Source organism: Pygoscelis adeliae, unplaced genomic scaffold, assembly GCF_000699105.1.
Source record: "Pygoscelis adeliae isolate BGI_AS28 unplaced genomic scaffold, ASM69910v1 Scaffold15, whole genome shotgun sequence".
Classification (NCBI taxonomy): domain Eukaryota; kingdom Metazoa; phylum Chordata; class Aves; order Sphenisciformes; family Spheniscidae; genus Pygoscelis; species Pygoscelis adeliae.
This window is the reverse complement of record NW_008824988.1, coordinates 2177763-2201440: the sequence shown is the minus strand read 5'-3', so window position 1 is coordinate 2201440 and position 23678 is coordinate 2177763. Positions and strand designations below refer to the sequence as shown.

At 35.0% G+C, this 23678-nt stretch overlaps 1 protein-coding gene across 1 annotated transcript in view; it reads right to left on the bottom strand.

Annotated features, from left to right (window-relative positions):
* ISPD (isoprenoid synthase domain containing) overlaps positions 1-23678 on the bottom strand; it is a 118759-nt gene that overhangs the window by 49755 nt on the left and 45326 nt on the right. The window contains exons 5-8 of the mRNA XM_009326091.1: positions 12628-12725; positions 7863-7952; positions 7067-7159; positions 2609-2737 (exon numbers count right to left, since the gene is read on the bottom strand). Of these exons, the coding sequence (XP_009324366.1) occupies positions 2609-2737; positions 7067-7159; positions 7863-7952; positions 12628-12725 (410 nt within the window). The remainder of the gene's footprint in view (positions 1-2608; positions 2738-7066; positions 7160-7862; positions 7953-12627; positions 12726-23678) is intronic.

The window sequence follows — 23678 nt, the reverse complement described above, 5'->3', positions numbered from 1 at the left end:
TTTAGAAAAGAACTATCTTTAAAAATATTTTCATAAGTGAAATTTAAATCAATGATATTTTCAGGATGCAAACTAGAGCTGTTATGAAGTGGATCCAATCTCTGTATCAGTATCAGTAACTTGGTATTCCATGCATGATGTTTATGAGAGAAATAACTATTTGTGTACAAGCCATGAACATGCACTCATTTCGAGCAAATGGAAGATACAAAGCAGGTCATCTATAAAGCACATTAAAGCCTTTTCCTTTAATTGTCCTGATTAGCTTCTTGGAGTATCAAATATTCATAGAAGTACTTGATAGCTTTTTCTAAATACCAAATAAACACTGCATTTAAGAAATGAAAATGAAGACTTATACTTTATCTTAGGGCTTCACATCTCCCCCAGTACTGTCAAAAATGTACTCTAGGTTCCAAAAGCCTTTCACTTCCATTTCCAAAACATAAAAAACAATTATATCTCTCAAACAATATTTTTTCAACAAATTTACTTTTCTAATGCAGAATCTTAAAGAGTGCCCCCATCTTTTATATCAACATATCATGACACCCACTTAATCATATAACCCTTCTAAACGTAAAATAATTTCACCTCAGTATTACCATGGTCATGTGTCTCAATAAATTCCTCGTCCCTTACATTTTATCCCTGTTTTTGATTTAGTAAACCTGTGTATATCAGCCACGCATGTCTGGTAGTGATGATATAAACCTGTCAGCTACGGGGAAGCTCCGTGAAATAGTCATCACTCTTCCTGAAATAAACTATAGCTTTCACAGACTTCTGGAAAGTGGATACTGACAGAAGTTATTGCGACAATAGGCTGAGTATCCTGCATTATAGCAGCAGGTGCTTTTTGTGTTTCCACTTCCTCTGGACCCTTCATCATGCCTGTACGAAATTCACCTTTCTATCCTCAAGCATGGAATTCACCTATGGATTCATCTATTAGCTAATAGGTTGTACTAAAAGTAAAATACCTTGGTGATTCTCAAATCATGCTTTGGAATTTAAAAAAAAAAATAAACTGTTTTAAACATGTCTTTTCACTTAAATTGCTTTTGTTCACAGTGCCCCCCTCTCACTCTCCCCCAGACCAGCAATAAAGTTTGGGTTACGTCATTTGTAGATTCATATGTCAAGACTTTCCATAGGTCTTCACCTAGAAACAATTACATTCTTTGTAGATCTGCAGCCAAAAGAAAACTTGATACGTATATCACATATGTACACGAGCTGTATAAACTACTTGTTAGTCATCTGTCAAAACACTGACAAGCAGGAACTCAGGACTATATCCCCGTCTTTATGAGCAGGAGATGTTTTAAAGCCATTTTAAAACAAGATAGCTAGAAGTAGTTTACTTACTTTGCAAAGTGTTTTACTCTATATAATACTTTTTCCATACTAATAAACGACAACTCTGCCTGCAGTGGTCTTACATAATCATTCTAGCTTTTTATTTTCAAAAAATGAAGGCAGCATTCTGCTGCAATTCTCTTACCACCAAGAATCAAGAATTTCCATTCAGATCTCACATTGTTGTTATACATGCCTGTTATTGAGAAAATGTTTTGGTGCCATGGTCACAAAAATCCGCTGAAGATTATAAAAGTTTTTCCTTTTTTCCAGTCAGCTTTACTAACTGTTGTTATACACGTATGTATATTTGATCCATTTGCATATAAAATCATATATACACCCAATGAAGTTTTAACAGGAAAAAACTGTACTTACAATATTTGCAGTGTTACTTTTTACCATTATAAGGTGCCTAGGTATTGATACTCATAGCTCTTCATAAAGCCATAGAACTTGGAGGGAAAATCAAGTCTTTGGTATACCAGAAAAAGATATATAACCATAGCCATCTTTAATCAATTATATATAAACCCAAACACCCAACTCAACCTAAAAAAAAAATCAGTTGAGATTACATTTATTCTTCTTTATTAAAATTTCCACTGAGTATCTTACTTCCTCCACTGTTAACTAAGTTAAGAAGCTGCAAAGACTATATCTGCACTGGAGGCAAGGCAGCCCACTTTTCTGGTTGGCAGAACATGTTTCCCAGGCAAAATGGCTTATTTTACATAGCTTTTGTGAGTACAAAGGATGCTGGAGTGCTAACCCTTTCTACCTCCAGCTGAGGCAACTTGCTGCTATTGCAGACGTGGACACTGTTTGTTTCAACACCTATATGGCATGCCCTTTCTGTCACCTGAATACCAAACACTGCTTTGATAAGGAATGTAGAATTCTGCAGAACTGCTGATCAAATGTATTTTTACCATTTTTTACTTTTTTTAATGCTGCAAAAAGCAATTTTCAAAGCAGAAAAGCAAAAAGAAAAAGGGCCCTGGCATTTTTTGCATGCTTCTAAAAAAGTGTTTACCATCTATTCCTCTCTAATCAAAATACTTACATTTTTGCCGATAACTACAGGCTCTTCTGAACTTTGGACAAGAACAGGCAAAAATCTTCCCAAAAAAAATCTTTTCGATGCCATTTATTTCTCTTTGATTTTGTTTTAAATGAAGATTCTATCATTAATCATATAAATCACAAAAGAAAATAATTTGCACATAGAAAAAGAATTACATACCTTATATTGGATAAGGAGACCATAAACCAAAATATTTTTCTTTTTCACTTCCCTTGCAAATTTCTTGATCCTAGTTAGTTCTTCCATCCCAATGCTGAAAGAAATATTTTCTGAAATATCCAAGTGCACCTGCAAAGGAACAAATAAAAAAAAAACAAAAAATTCCACTTCTTCCATAGTGTGTTATTTTAGACTGCCATTTTTTAGTATCTCATTTTTATGTGTTAAGCACACATAAAAATACAGGCTAACAAAGTTTTTCTTAGTTAGCTTCTATTACTATTGAATTCCACTATTTATATATTTAGTGACATGAAAATTATTTCTTTTCAAATTCCCATGAAACCAATACGCCAGAACACATCAGAACACAATGTTCTAACTGCATATTAAAATTATTTAATTAAATCAGAAAACAAACAACATTCTTTTCTAAGCTCTAATCTAACTTTCACAGAATTCACTACCTTTTCAGTATAGCATATTAGTTGCCTATATTAGATTAATTTCAAGATAACACTTCAAGTTTAAAAAGCAGAAACTACTTCAAAATAAAGTAGGGATATAGCTGTCCTGAGCTGTTGGGCAGGGAAAGGCAGGTCTCATATCCAGCAGGGATGCTGCACCAACATGGTGGGTCTTCCAGGACCTGAGCTGGTATCTCCAGGGAGGTATCAACTTTTTTTTTTAGGCTTACGTGTTCCACAGTTTAATCAGTTTACTTTACAAAGTTTCTATTAACTGTAGAAACCAAAATTAAGGATGATGATTTGTACATACGAACTTGCAGCATCTATTAATAGCAGAAATACCTTTCCCCTTAAAAGAAAGAGAAAATATTTTTCTGGCTGAGTGATTCCATCAATATAAAACCTATCTGTAAGTACTACAGAGAGGTAGGAGCATAGAGGTAGCCCCAGAGATCTGTACTTGGGAAAATTATTTCAAGTTCCCTTCGTACCTTATGTTCAATTTATCCTGACAGATAACAGATTTTTACTCATTTTCCCTTGCAAACCTTTTTAAAAAGCTGTTTACTGTCTAAGTGCATATTCACCAGGAGCAAAGCTATTGTCTTCTACTACACAGGCAGAGATAACTTTCAAACACTTATTATTTTGTTATTTTTTACCCAAAACAAGGCTAAGTACATAGCTCATTTACAGCTATTTACAAGAAATTTTAAAACCTATTATTTTGAGAGAACCTAACACCTATTTACCATTAACCTGTTCCACAGCTTTAAAAAGAGATTTTTCTCAAACTTACTTTTGTACTGAAAAGCGAACAGTGGCAACTACAGAGCTGAAGTACTAGCATTCCTTTCTTTCTAACCCCAAGTAAGAACAAAATAAAAATAATATCCATTCATAGCATCTACAAACGTGAACACGTATTACTCAGAAAAGTCAGTTTAAGAATATGATTCTTCTGGTTATAGCAGAGTTGGAGAGGATACTGGTTTGATGCAGACAAATAATTGCATGAATTTACCTCTATGCTTCCTATTTCTCCTGTAACATTAATCTTCCCTTTTCTGCTATGTCCAGATACAGTAGTCCAATTGCTGCTTCAGCTTACAGATGCCCCAAAAAACTCCCGTCAGGCACCAGGATAAAGGACAGACTGCAATCTGTGGCAATTTATAGGCGGGAATATGGACAGAAGTCATCATGTCCAGTGCAAGCTCATCCTTTTACTGGGATAATTCTCCCCACGCTGGTTAAACAGACAATCTGGCACAATAATAACACCTGTCATTTTTATCACTAAAGAAGCTGAATATCGGAAGGAAAAATAAAACTCTCTTAATTATCAGATTGTTAAGAAAAAGTTACACATGTCCTGAAATCAAGGAACAGACAAGCACTTTCCAATTACACAAAAGTCTACATTAGACTGTTCCTGATCATGAATTAGGAGAATGGAAGCAGTTAGCTGCTCTCCTCATTTATCCTTTCAATTCTTCACTATCAGGAACAGTTTTATTTTTGAAAGTAGAAAAGAATAATGTTTCCCGTGCAGCTAGTACCTAAAACCTATGCATTTGAATGTCATCATATTGCTTAAAATTGAGTCACATCTGCCTAAGAAATATTAATGCCCTTTTACATCAAAACAGTGTGTCTTACAGGACTTCTCACTAACAATGCATTTGGGTTTTATGTTAAATGAAGTATACAGCGAAGAATAAAGCTGAGGAGAATCCCACTCATAAGCCTTAGTGAAGAGGACACCCAACACTGAATTTAATTAAAGACTGCTGAAGGAAGTTTCTATCCCCCAGCCATACCATCTGTAATGAATTTTAGGGATCAGAAGTTTAAAGGACTTAAATAGTTCCCAGTGATTAATATGAGACAATGATTTGTTTAGCTAATTCTTTAGTCATTTAAAACATACTTTCCAGTTCTCCTATTTTTTCCTTCTTGTATTTCTAAAAGATAGTGTGGTAACTCCATAAAATTTGAAAGTGCAGCATAAAATGCCTTTTTATAGTTAGGGTACTTCATTTTTTAAAGATACTTTTAACAAATATACGTGTATCTGTTTTAAATGTTAGTAACTGCTTCCACCTAGTTATGAGACTTTTCTCCCACTGTCTAGTTTTGGGAAATTTCAAGTAGTTGTCAGCTACATCAGAACAACTGATGGCTCTGGAGTAAAGGGATTAAATGTATCATTTTCTCCTGAGGCTATATTAAAAGGTGTCCACCTAAATAATTTGTGCATGCTGCAGGCTGCTCAAGCAAGTACACTTTCATTAAAAAAGGTGCTGGATTCTACAATGACTTCAAGATCTAGTATCCTAGGGACAAAACCTGAGTTTCATGGTGAGCTTGTATAGGTGTGAATGCAAATAATGCTTATTTCTCAGGAAATATTAAGTCCAGAATATTTATAGCTACAATTATTAAAACAAAGCTCTCACATTCCATGTGTCACGCTAAAAAAGCACTTAATTCAAAGCCCGGAGTAGAGATTAGCTATGAACCGAGCACAAAATAAGCATGCTTTTAAGACCACAGTATGACCTGGTTGATTAACAATTCCAACTTTATCTGCACACCCCCAAAATTTAACACAGACAGAAATGTTTTTTTATATTCTTGATAAAGGACTAATGAAAACATTCTCAGTCCAGAGAAGAGCATTCTGCACATCCAGTAGCCTTGTAAATGGGCAACAGAATTGGAGGCATGTCATTACTCTGATTATCAAAGGCAGAAATAATTTATCTTTAAAAATTCAGTAATATTAAAGCTCTAACCTGAACTTCCTCAGAAACAGGGTCAAGAAAAAAAGTCTAGAAATAAAGTGCTAAATATTGATGTTCATAGAAACACAATAGCTCACTCCAAGACAACAGCATACAATAGGTAAGGATGTAACCTTTTTTATTTGTAAAAGTAATTGTCCTTCATGATATCTCATTTATTTGTTAGCTCAGTAATGAAATTTCATCACTTAAATTTCAGATTAAGCCTAAATTTGAGAAGTAAATGCTCAGTTTTACCTCCAGATCACTAGACTATGCACTTCAGAAACTATTCAGGCCCCATGTAAAATAACTATTCATTCCTTTTTACAGAGCTTCATATATGGAATTATATTTTAACATCATAATATGTTATCTTGTGTTATTGCTGGAGAGTATAATAAATGTAGTCCAGAGGCACACTCCTTGTGACACATGGCATTAATGACACTCATTCCACCCAATACTTCTCATCCCTACCTATTAAACCAGAAAACATGACAAAATTAACTGGATCTGGTTACACTGCACGGACACTTTCAAATCTACTCATATTTTCTCCTTTTTAACAATCTGAGTAAAATAAGTCATGTACACCTTCAGCTGTTGTCCACATGAACTGTTAAATTATTCTGGCAGTGATATTCAAATAATGAGAATTTCAGCCAAAAATACACTTTAAAACTTTTGCCACATACCAGAATAGATGTTTCAATCTTACAACATCTCAATAGTGAAGTATGTATTAAAGTTATATTGAAAAGTACTTCAAAGTTAATTTTTAATACTTGGACCACAAAAGCCAAAATAATTTTAAAACTTTGAGTAAACCACCCAGCATATAAAAAAATAAAGCCACTTAATTCTGTTTCAACTGAGCATTCAAGCAGACTACATCATTTGCAGCATCCCCAGCAGAGATGGAGCACAACAGCAAAGCAAGAGTTAACAGTTCAATATGACTAGCCACAATGAGTCTTTCACAGAAATATATAACTAATAAATTGTCATTTGCTAGTGTTGGTTTATTTCCTGACAGCATGCAGTACATTTGCTCAAGTGCAAATAATGCTCTTTACAGTCCAATTTACAGTTCAAATTTACAATTTTATTGAGAGTTAGCAGCAATTTAAACCTAGTCTAACATTTAAAAATATTCCATTAGAAGTTTTCTACAGTAACTTACAGGAGTTACCTACCAAAATAACGACAACTGGATATGAGAGAGGAATATTTGATTTTTCCAACATATCCACTAGTTGCTGGGTTTCCTGAATGGCATACTTTTTATCCTAAATGAAAATAAATGTTTAGAATTACTGAAAACATCAAACAGTGGTTTCATAAAAATGGAATTCAAAGATCTGTTATTTACCAAAAGAGATACATCACTTATTTGGTTTTGGGGGTTTTTGTTTGGTTGGCTGGTTTTAATATATTTGTAATGCTTTCGTCTGGTAAAAATTATAGCTGTTAAAAAAAATTGAGATTAATAATATTACCATTAAGAAATATATATGTAAAACAAGCTTGACTGGTCTCAGATATGATTCATCTAAAACCTTCCCATTCCCATACAGGGACCCAAATACAGATTGCATGGCACGTACATGTCCAAAATGGGAAACACTAATTTAGACCACAGTAGCAATGCAGTTAGATGACTACACATATGACATACCTCTTCTTGAGACAATTCACTTCAATACAGTGTCTATGAAAGGAAATTTTAAACTACTTTCAGTTGCATCCCTCTTGTTCAAGAATTCATGGCTGGTTTGACAACATACTGATGGACATACAGAACCACGAGAGAAAGAACGGACCAGTATCTCAAAGGTCTAGTTCGGTGCACATCAGAAACACCAAACATCAGAATGGATACACCAGGAGGACAGAAATAACAAACAACTTATTATTCAAATATGTAATTATTATTTACCATTACTAATAAGTTTAAGTGCAAAACTAAAAGCATGCATCCTTACTACTTACATTTACACAAATAAAATTGTAGCACTGTCCTGAAAAGATGTTTTGTAGATGGCTATCATTTTTGCTTAGACATGTTGATACAGCTTCAACCTGATTAGAAAAAATAAAATTACCACGTCACAAATTCGACTTCAGCTTTAACTATCTGCTACAGCTTCCACCATTATGGCAGAATTTATTCATTCAAATGACTTAAAACTGGCAATTATTATTTCCACTATGAGAATTAAAAATTGCTCAAATTTTTAGGTGACTCAACAGTGAAGCATGGAGTCCAACACCCTGCAGAGTTTTCTGCAAGTTTTTGCTGAAGCATACTACTATGCTGGAGCCATTCCAGAAACAGCCCTGGAAGTATCAGACGCTAGAGCTGCTGCCAGGGTTAGGATGTTCAACTGTTCCCAGAGATGAAAACACTGTTCATAGGATCAAGTCGATGTAATAATTTTAGACCCCCAATTCTGAGAAACACTCTATAATATTCAAATACATATATATTTCGTCTTCATGCAACTAAAAATAAAATAAAGAAGTACATATGAAAGACCAGGTGCACAGGTATTCTAAATGAGTCTTGTCATTTGCAGAATCCTAGAATTTCTCCTGAAAATAATTTCCTCAACAAATACTTTAAAATACTGTCCTAATCACAGACATACTTATTTTGCAACCTTTAACTATAATACCAGCTAAGAAATTATCTTATCCTAATTAAAATAAAAAGTAGATTCTACTACATTATGAGCTTCAGGATTGCCTTGAGTAAAACAGCAAACCAGGTAGTAGAAGGGGAATTTGTTCCCTAAAAGAAGATAACACTTTGAAGCCAATAAAAAAAACGCTTGAAAATAAGGCAAAAAAGAAGATCATGTTGCTTCTATTAAACCAGCAAACCTCACTGTTCCACTGCTCAAATGAGCTTTATTTCTGCCCAGAAGACATACTGTATATAGCAGCAAACAACAGAAGCAATACCCTGCTGTGTTCCCTCGAAATGTCACTTAATCCACAATCCAACAGAAGTACCAAATACAACATTTAAAAAGGCTTTGCGCTGTTATCTAGAGCTATATTTGTTTATTTTTGTAATACTTGGGGAGCTAACTTGTTTGCAAAGGAAGGTGGTTTGAAACCCAAAAGCTGATATTTATGCACTAAAGATTTTAGAAACATTTTGGGCTGAAAATTTGATTAAAAAAGTCACAGAAGGCAAGAATTACTTAAAATACTTTAATGCAATACTCCAAGGCTCTCCTGGCTTGAGCTTCTGCAGAAGTAAAATCAGAAATCCCCAGTACCTTTACAACCTTGCACATACTTAGATGAACAGGAGCATACTGCATGCCAGAGTCTTTTCAGAAGGTAAATAGAACATGACTCAAGTGAGAAGGCCTACTTTTTTTTTCTTGAGATATTACCATACATGATGCTTAAGTATTCCTGAACATTTAAAAAATAATCTAGCATATCAGAGTTTTGATTTAACTTGAACAATTGGATAAAGCAGTACACTGAGCCTTTGTTTTACAGCCATATTATCCAGCAAAAATTAAATCAGATTTCTCTCCTGGAAAAGTAAGCACAGCTGCCTAACTAGAAGCTTCAATACATCAACTAAAATTGATTCTTATTCTATTTGGTATGTTAGTATCCCATGCAAAGGTATTTTTTTAATTAAAATTAATATTAATCAAAGTTATCAGCTACTTGAGAGAGCAAAAATTACCTGAAAATACCACCTCAGTAAAAAGTGTTTGTCACTTAATGTTTCAGTGTTTGAATAGAAAGAAGTATACGGATTTGCTCAATCACTTCTGGTTGTTGTAGCAATTGATATTCAGCTAGTGTAAACAAGCAGAGATGGTAAGTTTTTATGAACATGAAGATAGGAATAATAAATATGTTTAATGTTTTTCTACTTATCAGATGCCCTGTGCTGAAGGTTCAACTTTACTCAACATCCACTTTCATAAAATCAAAAAATAATACCTGGACATTGGGTATCTGTAAAACTTAGTTAAATTATATCAGAATTTAAAATCACAATTAATACCAATCCAGCAGACAGACAATGCAATGATTAAGAAATTAGTGAATTTCTACTAGTGAAACACTACTCCATTTCCTAATTGAAAACAACCAAATATTTGGATGTACTGCTTGTGGATATTTATCCAGTCACAAAAATAACACAAACAACATCCAGTTGATAACACTTCATGTGACAGGAGCACCTTGTCACTGAATAAGCAGGAGTACATAATTTCCAGCCACAGAAGAAAACACCTTCAGCTCCCATTTAGGTTTGCCTGCTTCAAAAGAAAGGGCTAAATAACAAACTTAAGGAAAGACTCAACTTATGTCTTTCACAGTAAGATATTGTCTGCAAAACATTCATTTATTAGTTATACAGTTTACTGTAACACTGATTCTTACTTATTATTCTTACTTACTTATTTCCTTACTCTTAAAGTACTTTGCAAGCAATAACTGTTGCCTTAATTTTATTTTTTTTTTTAGAAAAGCTTTTATTTTCATTTTCTTTATCTCATCAGTTCAACTTTTAGGTCTTTTTTCCCTGTTATTGGCATTATCATGTTATTGAAGTCTCTCTCAGAAATCCCTCTAACAATTTCTTTTGAATTCTTCTTTAAGGATGCATCTAGAAGTTAACAGATATCTTAAGAGTAAATATGGTTACTACTAAGAACTACAGTGTCAGAACTATCTAAAAGGTTAAAATATTGACCATAGTTAGTTTAAACCTCAGATAATATGTACTCTTCTGAATGATTCCCAATTAGTGTCTTATTTAGATCAATTACCCTCCAATTAGCCCTTTGAAAAGGCCCAGCTTTCAGTGCAGTACGTTTAACTTACTTAAAATAATTATCACATTGTACAGAGTCAATTCTCTCTCTCACAAGGTTACTGTGCTTCACCTGAGAAATCATAAGCCAGTGGATATATTCTAAGGTGCTTCAAATTTAGAAGTTCTGTATATTGGTAAGCTTAAAAATCAACTCTGAGATTTTACTGTTTAAAAACAAGACACTTAATACATAAATATTACTTTTTATAGATTTTTCAATCTAAGGGTTCATAAAATGGATGACTAAGGATGTTTCAAGGAACAATACAAGACAGGGATCTTGATGGTGTTCTTTGGCAGGTGTCACTTTGCAGGAATGGTTTGAACATGTTGAAGAGAAATTTAACAATCAACTTCATTATGAAGAAAGATAACACGGATCAAAAGAGAGAAGAACAGTGCTAGAAATCATCAACTAAATAAACTGATTTAATAGAGCCATCAAGAAAATTCAGTCCCATACAGTAGGAATCTTCTCATTTTATGCTCTCATTACCTTGTTTATGGTCATTTTACGTGTGTTTTATTCAAATGCACCACAGGTTCAGGTGCCTGACCAACCCAACAATTAACTAGTTTTGCAATGAAAATTTGGAAACGTAAATTTTAACTAGTCTTGGTACCAGTCTGATTTGAGGTTGCTAAGTTTGGAGTCACCATGTTGGTTATTCAAACAGAATGCATTCTTTGACTTTTACTGGCTTGGATGTGTTTCTCATGGTATGATTAAAGTAGTTATATGCAAACATAATATATAGATATAGCTAAGTCAACACTTAAAAGAAGTACTTTTTTTCTAATATGGGTAAGTGATGTCTTCCTAGTAATTGCAGAATAGTTTAAACGGAGAGAAAAAAAGAAAAAATAGCAATGGATCTGGTATCAGTGAAATTGAAACATACTTCTGCTCCATTATACAGTTATTCAGAGAAGAAAAGATCTTATTCAACTCTGCTAATGTTTTGTACTTCTAAATGTAGACATTTAATAGATATAAAGCATGATTTTCCATACTAAATACCATTTTTTCCAAACAAAAACTGCAAGTACAATGTCAAATGACATTTCTAGATATAAAATAGCAATACAGTTTGCTACAGAAGAACATCCTACTCTTAACTAAGCACACAATGCAGAAGATCAACAGACATGAATAAAACCATGACAGAAGTAACTACGCAAATCAGGAAACGTGTATGTCTGTTTCTCTGGGTAATAGAAAGATGTGATATCATCCCATAAGATATAATTAAGAATCACCCCAAGATCAGTCAAGATTTAAGCAATTACCAAATGTTAATCACCTTTGGGAAAATGAAAATATGTGATAATTCTATTAGTAGGAATAATGAAAAAGGAAAAGAAAGTTAAATGCCAGTAGAAAATTCTATCAATATCCTACAGCAAAAGCTTCAATGAGCATTTGCTGTAAGTGAAATGTACCCCTATCTCTCTGCAAAAATGCTGATTAATTTGACTTTGCATTCGCAGCTCTGCAGGAATACAATTCACTCTGTAATTGGTTCAGACTTGTAATTCAGACTTCAAAGTAACAGAAGCATTTCCTCTGTAAGATATTTGTACCAATTTGGGCTTACTGAATTTATAAAATCTAAACAAAATGGCCTCTGTTGTCTGGATCCAATTTCTCCTCTAATCTAATATATACATTTTAAGAGGATCTGTAAGATCCCCCTCTACAGCATAATTGGGCAGAAGGCCCTTCTTTCTTGGTAACTTCCACACCTGGTGTTAATCTCTTGTAATAAATATTATAGTGACACAGGAGGTCTCCATTTCTGTATTCACATTATTTAGACTGTTTCTTACGAGTTGTGACAACCAGAAACATTAAGTTAATCATACAGTTTACAGCCATAGAGTAGTACTTACTTTTATTTGACTTTTCAGACATTCATGAAGGAGAAAACCTACTTGTGCAACAGCTTCCTTCACATTGGTAATAATACAAACTTGTTGTGATAGGTTGTCTGTGATCAAGAAAAAAACCCTTAGTATTTCATGCAAAGATAAGTCAATCAAAATTACTAATCTGCTAAACACTACCTTTGATCCATATACTGCTGTCTCTTGACAGAACCTTTTCAACAGCCGTAAATTTACTTTTAAGATGACTTATTTCAAGGCACAGTTAATATAACATAATTTATACAACACACATCTCAAATATAAAATTCATATTATATTTTATATGATTTTGTACAACGTGAAAACATCACATAAGGCCTGTCCCCAAAGCCCATTTAAATAAGGGACTTGTATGAAAAGGTACTTGTTCAGGTCCACATTACTGACACTAGACGACAACCAAGAAAATAGCTTTTTGAAAATTTCATACCACTTACCACTTCCAACAGATCACTAAATGCAGTGTCAGCAATACTGAGAAAAGCAAAAAAACCCAGGAGATAGCATAAATCCTCTTCCCAACAATATATACTACATAATAACCAAAAAAAAAAAGTATTGAAGATACTGTTCAGGGAGACAGCAGATATAACTGCTCACCTCGGTATCAAAAAAGTTGCAGAGTCAGTGACAAAGATCTTGGCATGGGGAACTTCTTAGATCTTTTACTGGTGGGGGAAAAAAATTTAATATTTTGTTGATACCAAGACAACAGTTTCAAGTTATTGCCTGATCTGCTCCATAAAGCAAGTATTTCAGAAAATTAGTATTTTCTTATTTTCTGTTGTTATTGACTACAGGTTCAAAATTCAGTGACCATTTTCCTTTCTTTAAGCAAACAGATCAAAATAATTCAACTCACTTCTAATAATTCAACTGGAACTCTCACTTGTAATTCAGGATTTTATCCTTTAGATGTTGAATTAATATGCAGACCAAAACATAAGATTTCTAATGTCTTTGGGGTAGCCATTCCATAAGCAGCTAGAAATTTCATAGATGTAAAGTCTAATTATGTTTAAAGTAGACTTCAATGAAATTTCAGGGACAGAAATACAGCAAACACCACCACAAAATAAATTAGTAGTGAAAGACATAAAAGAAATTATAAAAATATGGCCTAACTGCTCTTCAAACAAGTCTGAATATAAAGATGCATACTTGTCACATGTGTAAAGTTTTTTTTATAATTACATACCACATAAGTTCAATCAGATGCATTTCTTAAGTAAACATCTCACTTTCTATTGTGAACTCAAAGACTTCTTTACAAAAATAGACATAGAGACCTGAAAATTAATTTTAAAGCTGCTGCAGAGTTAACATTATTGGAAAATTACTTGTGACTTTTAAACAATTTTTTGTGAGCAGGAGAAGTGAATTAACCACTGAGGATTCCAAAAAGATAATTACAATGATTTTATGAATCATGGGCATTTATTATGTCCAATATTTATAACATGACAACAAAAATAGTGGTATCAGTTGGCTTTGTACTAAGTGAGCAAGAGTGGGGAGGGGGGAAGAAAGAGAACAATAAACATCTGCTTATAAACCATCACAACCAGATGAAAGCGAGAATTAAAAAAATGCATGGCCAGTTCTCACAGGACTGGAAATCACAGGATACCACAACTGTGGGAGAAATTATCTTCCCATAGATTCACTGGGCAAAAAAATACAGTGAACATGCATCAAAGTTGGCTTCTACTTAATACAGAATAACTTTATAGTCTAAAAAATGGGTCAATGGGAAACCATATTGAATTAATTTCTTATCAGCAGAAAGAAACCGGTGGGTAGATTGAAATCAGAGCAAGAGCCACTTGAATTTAGTACTGTACACGGAATGCAGATACAAGATAGATGAACATAATAAACAAGACTGGCATATCAGATTTCAAGAACGCAGATTCTATTGAACTAAGTAATTTAATGAAGAAAGTCAGACTGGAGCTATTGCAAAAATCCACATGTGGAAGAAGGCTGTGGAATCCAAAAAGGCACCATAACTTACGCTCAGACAGTTCTTCTTTTTAAAAAGAAGTCAGTTATCAACAGCAAGTGTCAAAAGTAACCTCACAAGAGGCTGCTCAAAGACTGCAACTACAAAAGCCCATCTCACTCCTCTCCCCAGCCCCCTTGAACCTCTAACTTCCTGTAATGTAAATGAGAAAGGAGAGACCGCTACCAAAAGAGCGACTCAGATTTGCAGGTTGAATTTAATAAAGAAGAAAGCAAAATTGAATGAAGCGTGAAAAAAATGTATTTTTAATCTGGAGGAGGAATGTAGTGTTATAGGGGGAAAGTCTATTAAAGTATGAAAAATTAAAGTAATGATAATACACACATTGAAAAGATGCTACATGCTTTTAAATGATTAAGAAAAATGAAGTCTGGGAAATTATTGTTTATAAAATCATCACAGCAAAGTAACAGTTCTGTTCTAGTTGAGGTTTAAAACTCAATTTCCATTTAAATCCCAACTGTTTCAAGTGGCCCAAAAGATCTATATGTTAATTTAGATTAATTAATTTAGATGGTCTGCACCTTTGCTGTATTGTGGGAAGGAAGGCTGAGTGAAGCCTTCCTCCCCAAGACTGGCTGTGTCCCACCTCTAGTAAGCCGATGGAGCTCTCTGTCACTCTGCTTAATCACACTGAACCCAGTGAATGCAGCTGGAGCACTGGCTCATAACTCCACGAATTTCGTGAGTTCTGCTGACTGCCAGTGAAGCCAACCGCGTCCAGCATTTCATTCCTGGTTTTCAGAAGTCTGTTTGGGTGAACGAAACAGTCATTTTGGAAAGCCATGTCACAAAGAATTTTAATAGTCAGCTAACAAAATTTTGTTTTTCATTGGACCACTGTATAATTCAGGCTTGAAGGGACCTCAGGAGATCTCTAGTCCCAACTCCTTCTCAAAGCAGGATCACCCATGAGGTCAGGCCTGGTCACTCAGCCCCTTACCCTCCTAGCACTTGAAAACCTTTGAGGACAGAGATTACAAAACCTCTCCAGGCAACCTGTTCACTGCTTAACTGTCCTCATGGTGAAAGAGTTTTTCCTTTTACTGAGTTGGAACGTCCCTTGGTTCAGTTTTTGTGTGTTACCTCTGGTCCTCCCACCATGCACCACTGTTCTACTTTTCTTCCCTACATTACCTGTCAAAATCTCTCTCTTGCTTTGGCTTCCTCTACTTTAAACTTACTTCCCTGGAAACCGCCTCTTCCCAATACACATCTCCCATTTACTCTTGGCTTCTTTCCAGCTGTACCTGATTATGGACTAACCCTCCCCATACTGCATCACATTTAACATCCACTCAGAGCACATTTTTGGCATAGAATTAAAAATAGTTAAAACTTTACACTGCCAAACTCTGTTAGGGTAAATGTTAAATTTTTCTATCAGGAAAGGGGTAGGAATTTTCTTCATTAAAGATAAATTTCATACAGGATTTCAGAATTTGTTCCATTAAACCCCCTCCTCTCTCCAGCAGAAAACTTAATTTTGAATTTTTCTGTGCCCTTTTTTGATATCCTGAAAGCTTTAGATCACAGTATTATGCAGTAACACCTGTTACAGTCTTTATCGTAGGATCTCACCCAGAATTATAAATTAAAATGTGTGCATGTTTATGGAACTACCTTAGTTAGATAATGTATTAAGTGTACTCTATCGAGTGACTTAAGTTTACCCTGAAAAGCATGCCACAAACAAGCAGCAATTAAAATAATACTTTGCTTGAATAAAGACCATAAATATCATATCCTAGGGAATTAATACCGTAAGAATAAAAATGCATCTGAATGGCAAATAGGTTTTAGCCTACAGACATAAATTTGTTCTCTTAATTGCACATATATGTGTATACATACACTTGTTTTTGTAAACATATGTTCATACCACGCCATTCTTCGTCTGTCATTACAAATCCTACTATTTTGGAAGAACATCCTATTCATCAAAATACTTTTGAAGTTTGCAGTGAATTCAAAATAATAAGTTAATTTATCAGAATTCCATTTTCACTTTCTACACAGCAATGGCTTGACTGGTCTGGAAATTCAGTATGGTTCTCCCTGGCATTTTTAGTATCTCATAACAGATGTTTCTACCACTGTAAACACAAGAATGAAGTAAGTACTGCCAAGCATTTAGTTCATTCATGCTTAACAGAATGAGTTGAAATTGTTATTCGTATAACATAGGTAACCAAAAAATCTAACAATTTTTTGTTTACCCATTCCACATTTCTCAGTAGTCACAAAAACCAAAAGCCAAATTTGACATTGCCCCTACCAATATTAGTATACAAGAAAGAGAGGAAGATTTTGTGGTAGAAGACAAGGAAGAGGGTTGTTTTCACCTGACAATAACTGAGTACCACCTCCCCATCTGCCAGTCTATTTCTTTGCCTTACAGCAGAGAGCAGCCACTAGTTAATGAGTGTGCCCATGAAAACACAGCCTACCTTGAGTAAGATATCTGTCCTTTGATAAACCCGGCTTATGTCAAATTTTTTTTTTTTTTTTTAATAAAAAGTCATGTGGGCTCTTCATATAACACAAAACATAGTATGTAGCTCCCAACAGTCAAACAGTTTGAAAGCATTACAGTATTCTTCTTGGTACTTGCAGAACACAATTGTATCTACATCAGCAGATACTTATTTAGCTAACTGTGCAGGCAAAATATCCAATCTGAAAGTGCACACTCTTGTGAAAAATTCATTGCAGAAGAAGGGCCCTTAAGAAAAAGGAGGAGGAGAGAGAGTCAAACTAAGTTACAAGCTTCTACTGAAAAGCACCATTTAAAGTTTACATGTTTGAACTAGAGTTCAAAGATATCTACCCTGAGGGCAGTAGTCCTAATGGAAATTTTTTAGGATGTTTTGTATTAGCCTGATCTTAACCACATTTCTAGATGAGTCACCCTTATTGTAAGACGATGTTTTCCTACTTCAAGACTATTAAAAAATAGGTGTGTGCCACCTTGTCTGCATACTCTACAAGTTCACACCTGTTTAACTAAAGAAAAGCATTAAATTTACTGTTTATAAAACAAATTATGTTAGGACTCAGACTTTCATAATACAGTTGCAAAAGAGACTTCAGGAAGTAAGCAAATTAATAAGACGTTTTAAGAAAACAGTCTCAAAAGATAAATAACTCAGTCTATTTACATTAGTGAAGTGGGTTTTTTTTTTACTGCCTTGAATGTGAATGATGTATATGCATATAAATATCTAAAGTACAAAAATGTATGTATGCATGTATGTTTTTCTTACTTCCACCTGAGTCAAGTTTAGCAAGCTGAAATTTGTCAGTTATTATGTCTCATTAGGCCAGTAGTTAAAAATCTAGCTGTGCTTCTATGAAACATTTGGGACTTGTTACTTAGGTAGAATTACATTTGTAATATAGTCAACTACAGAAACAGTCTCGTAATTATAATCACGATTCAACTATTTTTTTTTCAGACATCATTTAATTGTCAGACACATATTACCATAATGATTTTTCTTGTATTTAATTTGATTAATTACAGAATTATAATTTAATATACAGACAATAGACAGAAATGCAAGAGTACCTCAGAAATAAACAGGATAGCAAAATAACATGTCAAACTGAACCACAAGGAACCTGTTCCTTAGCAAAACTGTCCAGAGGCACAAGTGTAACCTTAATATTCTAGCATAAAAATTTAAGTATTTAAAGAGCTGTTGAAGTTCATAATTCAAAGCAAAAAACTACTATTTGAAACCAGAAAGGGAACAGTTGGATGAGTAATTCTCATCAAAACAAATATTTTTAATATAGCTTAAATGGATTTTCTAAATAAAACTAACAGGTTAACAGAAAAGATAACTGTGATTCTCTAAAGTTGAAGGAAACCAAGTTTCAGTCACTAATAAATATAACTGTAGATAACATGAAATTTGGAACTGTAGTCACAAAATTAAATATGTACACTCACAGCAGTTCTTCATCACTGCTGAATTCATCCAGTGATAAAACATGCATCCAGCAAAGTAAATTTATCACTTAATAATGAAGAAAGCAGTTGTGAAGACTGGAACAGTAGTGGGGAGCCGGTATGAGGCCAGTGCCCTCAGTACCCATACATTTAGCTTCTGGGACATCTCCAGAGGACCTCGACAGCATGCAAGGTGGCATGCCGAGACCTGGTACCATACAACCCAGCCTTACAGTGTCATGCAGGACTTCCCCTTCAGGCACTCTACGTGGCCTGAACCTGGAGTCTGAATCCACCCAAGTATGTGATACAGGACTGTACTATCCAGTGCGCAATGCTGCATTTCAGTCCTGTGTCCTCTTCAACAGCTTGACATGAAGAACCACCACCATGTAGACCACCATCCCATGGGTAATAACATTTATACCCAAAGTGATATATAGTGTCAGGAAGAGGCACCCTCTTCTCCATATAGGTAGTAAAGACTGCTGCCAGCTATGCTCAGCAAAGTTACAGACACACTAGCAACCAGTGTCGAGCAAAAGTAAAAGAAAGGGGTTTTGACAAGGCAAAAGATAGTAAATTCCACACGGGAAGGCAGGTATTCCTGCCATAAACGTGCCTTTCTGGAGTTCCTGGCATCTCACCATCATCCCAAAGAAGGAAAAGGGAAGGAAAGGAAAAAGAGGAGATAAATATCCAGAAAACCCATCCCTGAGGATGCCTCTAAGGGGAACAGTATCTGAAAATCCACAACCACATGGGTCTCGTGCGAGCCACGAATAGCACATTAGTATGCTGGGGACTTCCGCTAGCCAAGTTTGTATCTCTAAACCGATCAGAAGCAGCAGGAGGTCCTTCCTCTCCCCAGAGACTGTTACTGAAACCTTCAGAAGAAACATTGCATGCCACTTTCTTGCAGTGGTTATTTCTCTGTCAGTCTCCATGACACACTTCCATAACACTAGCAGGTCTCTAACACAGAAGCTCACAAACAGCAGTGAGTAGCTACCACACAGCAGACAGCTACCTAAGTTGTAGGAGAAAGCACGAAAGGGTAACAACAAGTAGGAGCACTTCATATAGCACCACATAGTGGGTTCTGAACTCTCGAGAAAAGCAGACACTGTGATACAGTCAATTATTCAGCTAGTAGGAAAGGCCTAACTGAGCATGCCTTTCTTTGCTTGTAGGATGGCTGCCATTCTGGAAGGTGACCTATCCTTGAAGGTTTCCCATAGGCACAGCAAGACACAGCAGAACACAGCTATTAAGATTTCTTCTGTAAAACTAACAACCGTAAGACTGAATGATGCAACATGTGGGTACAACATGATGATGCACAACAGGACAAAAATATATTCTCCCCTTAAACATGCTTTCCTTTAAGTGTGGCATGAACTGTGGATAAAATGCTTGCCTAGTATTTACATGGCTCAACTGTCCACTACAAAAATAAGTCATGTTATACCAACCTGAAGATCTGGTATATGAAGCCTTTTTTGAAGGGCACAGAATAGGTAAGGCACAACTCTCAAACTGCAAACTTGGAATACTAACGGTGTCTATTCAAAACCCCATTAAAGATAATTAATTATGTAAAATAAATCTGTTATGGGGTGTCCTAATTAGCTATGGAGGACTCATTATACTGCTTGCATAAGGAGTAAAGAACATGTACTGCTTCCCCTTGCTGAACTCATGCAATGCAGTAAAAAGCAAATCTAAACTTCAATGAACTTGAAAGTACAGTTTTTCATACAGACCAGGCATAATAAAGACTACTATGGTTACTGAAGCAGGCATATTGCATGCTGCCACAGTAACAGAACATTAGATAAGTAAAGATCAAGTAAGGGATTAGCCTGATTTACCACCATGAAGGTCTTCGTTTTTACTTTAAGCTACATAAACTTTTTACTATAACCAACAGCTGGAAGAGATTGTATTGGCTTTAGTGAAAACAAGAAATGTGATAACATAATGAAATACACATGTAAAATATGTATCTATGAAGAGAATGACTGGTCATTTACAGCATTTTTGCTCCAGTTATAAACAGAAATAGTTAATGTTGCTTTCATTTGAATAAGCTGCATCCTCATTTTCTACTCAAGCAGTTGTAAAGAAAGCTGCTTGAAATGGATCTTATTTTTTAAATAAATTATAACCAATCTTCTTTAATGATTTATGAGATTATTGAAGCCCTTATATATACAAGAACATGGAAATTCATTTGCATGAAGGTTGCAGTATTGTTTCAGGTTTGTAAATTTTTGTATGAAATAGTGTGTATGTGTTATGTAAAATTAGCATAAAATACTATTAAAACATTTTTTAAGCAAAACGTTTCAAAATATTACCAATCTACTTGTTTTTCTTTTAAATAATCTATAAAGAAGAAAGGATAGCACTGATTAAAGGAAAAGAAAAATCAAAACCAGTGCTGATTTATATTTTTAAAAAGTTCTTGTTCATCTTCTTGCAGTTTACTTGATCCCTTACTAGATACGTTCTTCTGTAGTGGGCAAGGAGAAAGCCAGATGGACACCTTACGTAAAATGTGTTGCTTTATGTAGCTAGAGAAGGAGACAGCACCCTGCTCCCATTATTCTGCTGTCCAGTTTGCTTATGCCTCCTTCCCCACGTATCTCCACCATTACAGAGCAGCTCTTGTGAAGGTGGGAACTGAGCCATCACGCTTCTTGTGGGGAAACTAGAAACGAATACAATGTGAAAAAATGGTTTCTGTGCTCTCCCTCTGCTGCCCTCCCATCCTTATAAAGGTGACTCCTTATATTCTTTTAAAGTTTACACACCCTCAAGCACATCCTGAAGGTCCTCTGAACTAAACTCTTAAGTATTTGAGTAATACTGAATGATACAGTTCAATAAACTGGCCTTTGTATTACTAAAGAAGTACAGTCTACAGTTAAGTTCAAGGAAAATGGAAATGAAAATGGATCTACTGGATCCAGTAATGACTGATAAATTGCCATTAAATATTGAAAACATACATGGTAAATAAATATGAAAAATACACAGGAAAAAGGAAAATAAGATCAAAGTTAACATAGAACTATGAGTTTGCTGAGATTTTTTCCAAGTTCTGTCAAGATGTGATCAACATAATACATTCATTGAGCTGATTCATGGCATTTACCTCATTTTATGCTGGCATTACTGGCTTCAGCAAGCTTGACTGACAGAAGTACAACAATTCTTGTTACAACAAATATTTACAAATATTGTTACAAAACAGCATATCCAAGCAGCTGAATCAGCTTTCTACATTTCCTCATTAATGTTACTGTCAGAGGGAATTTTTCTTTGACAGTCTCTGCTATATAGATAATACTTAAAATTACAGATAATACTTTAAAATCTGTACTGTAAAAGCATGCATACACTCTATTAGAATTAGGAATTCAGCGAGAACAGTGTAATGGGATCTATATTTAGACTGGAAAAAAAGAACTTCATTTTTTTATATAATTACTTTTGCACTTCTCAAAGTTTGGAAGGTTCCCTTTTTTCCATTGATCTATCATTCAAGGTAAAGTATCAGTTCAAATTCTTATTGATCAAGGAGATAAAATCATTGCTTAATTTTATATCATACTGTACCATGAAATCCCTCTTTTGCATTCTGATTCATTCTATTAACAATTTTTTATGTCTTATGAGTCATTTTGCTCATATGATGACCACAATAACAATATTTGAGCTTTTAAAATTTATATTCAAACTGAATTGTTTTATCCAAGGAAAGATCACTTAAAATTAAATGAAAACTACTATGTACTTTTCCAAGAGCACAACAATTTCAGAAAATTAAAAAAATGCTTTGATAATCACTGGGCCAACTCAGGAACTTCTTATCTAGATTTTATTTGTGAAAAACTCTTAATGGCAGAATGAATTCTGTTTGCATAAAGTTTGTAAATATCCAATAGTTATCAAAAAATAAGTGGACATAATGGAGAAACTACGTATTTTGAAAATGTTTTTCCAGTTTAAGTCAGATCACACCCCCATTTTCAAAGCTTCCCATAAGTCTGAATAAGTTAAAAATACCGTCCAGAAAATATTAACCCAAGTAATTTCTGAGATTAAATATTCTTTTCAGTAACTCAGTAAAAGTTGATGAAAAATGGCATTTAAGCCAAGAGATGCTCATATTGGCAATCTCAGCTGAACGAATGATTCCTAGGAAATCAAGGACAGTCTCCCTCCCAACCTCCCAGCTTTGTAAAGAAAAACCTGAGAATCCTAAGAATTTCCACGCTTTCCAGATGTATAAATGGAATTTTCTGTATTTCAGTTTGTGTCTATTGCCTGTTCTCTTTTTCCAGAACACCACTGAGGAAGAGCCTGGCTCCACCTTCACTCCGCTCCATCCGGCATTTATACACATGGCTAAACTCCCCAAGCCTTCTCTTCTCCAGGCATAACAGTCCAAGCTCTCACAGCATCTCCTCATATGACAGATGCTCCACTACCTTAATCATCACCATGGCCCTTTGCTCCACTCTCTCCAGTATGACCATGTCTCTCCTGCACAGAGGAGCCCAGAATTAGACCCAGCACTCCAGATTTGACCTCACCAGTGCTGAGCAGAGGGGAAGGATCACCTCCCTCGACCTGCTGGCAATGCTCTGCCTACTGTAGCCCAAGGAGCTATTGGCCTTCTTTGCCAAAAGGGCACATTGCCAGTTCCTGTTCAATTTGTTGTCCTCCAGGACCCCCCCAGCACCTTTTCTGCAGAGCTGCTTTCCAGCTGGTCAGCCCCCAGCCTGTAATGGTGCTTCCCAAGTGCAGGAGTTTGCGTTTCCCCTTGCTGAATTTCACGAGACTCGTGTTCACCCATTTCTCCAGCCTGTCAGGGTCCTTCCAAGTGACAGCACAACCACCGGCCTGTCAACTACTCCTCCCAATTTTACATCATCTGCAGACTTGCTGTCCTGGTTTCGGTTGGGATAGAGTTAATTTTCTTCCTAGTAGCTGGTACAGTGCTGTGTTTTGGATTTA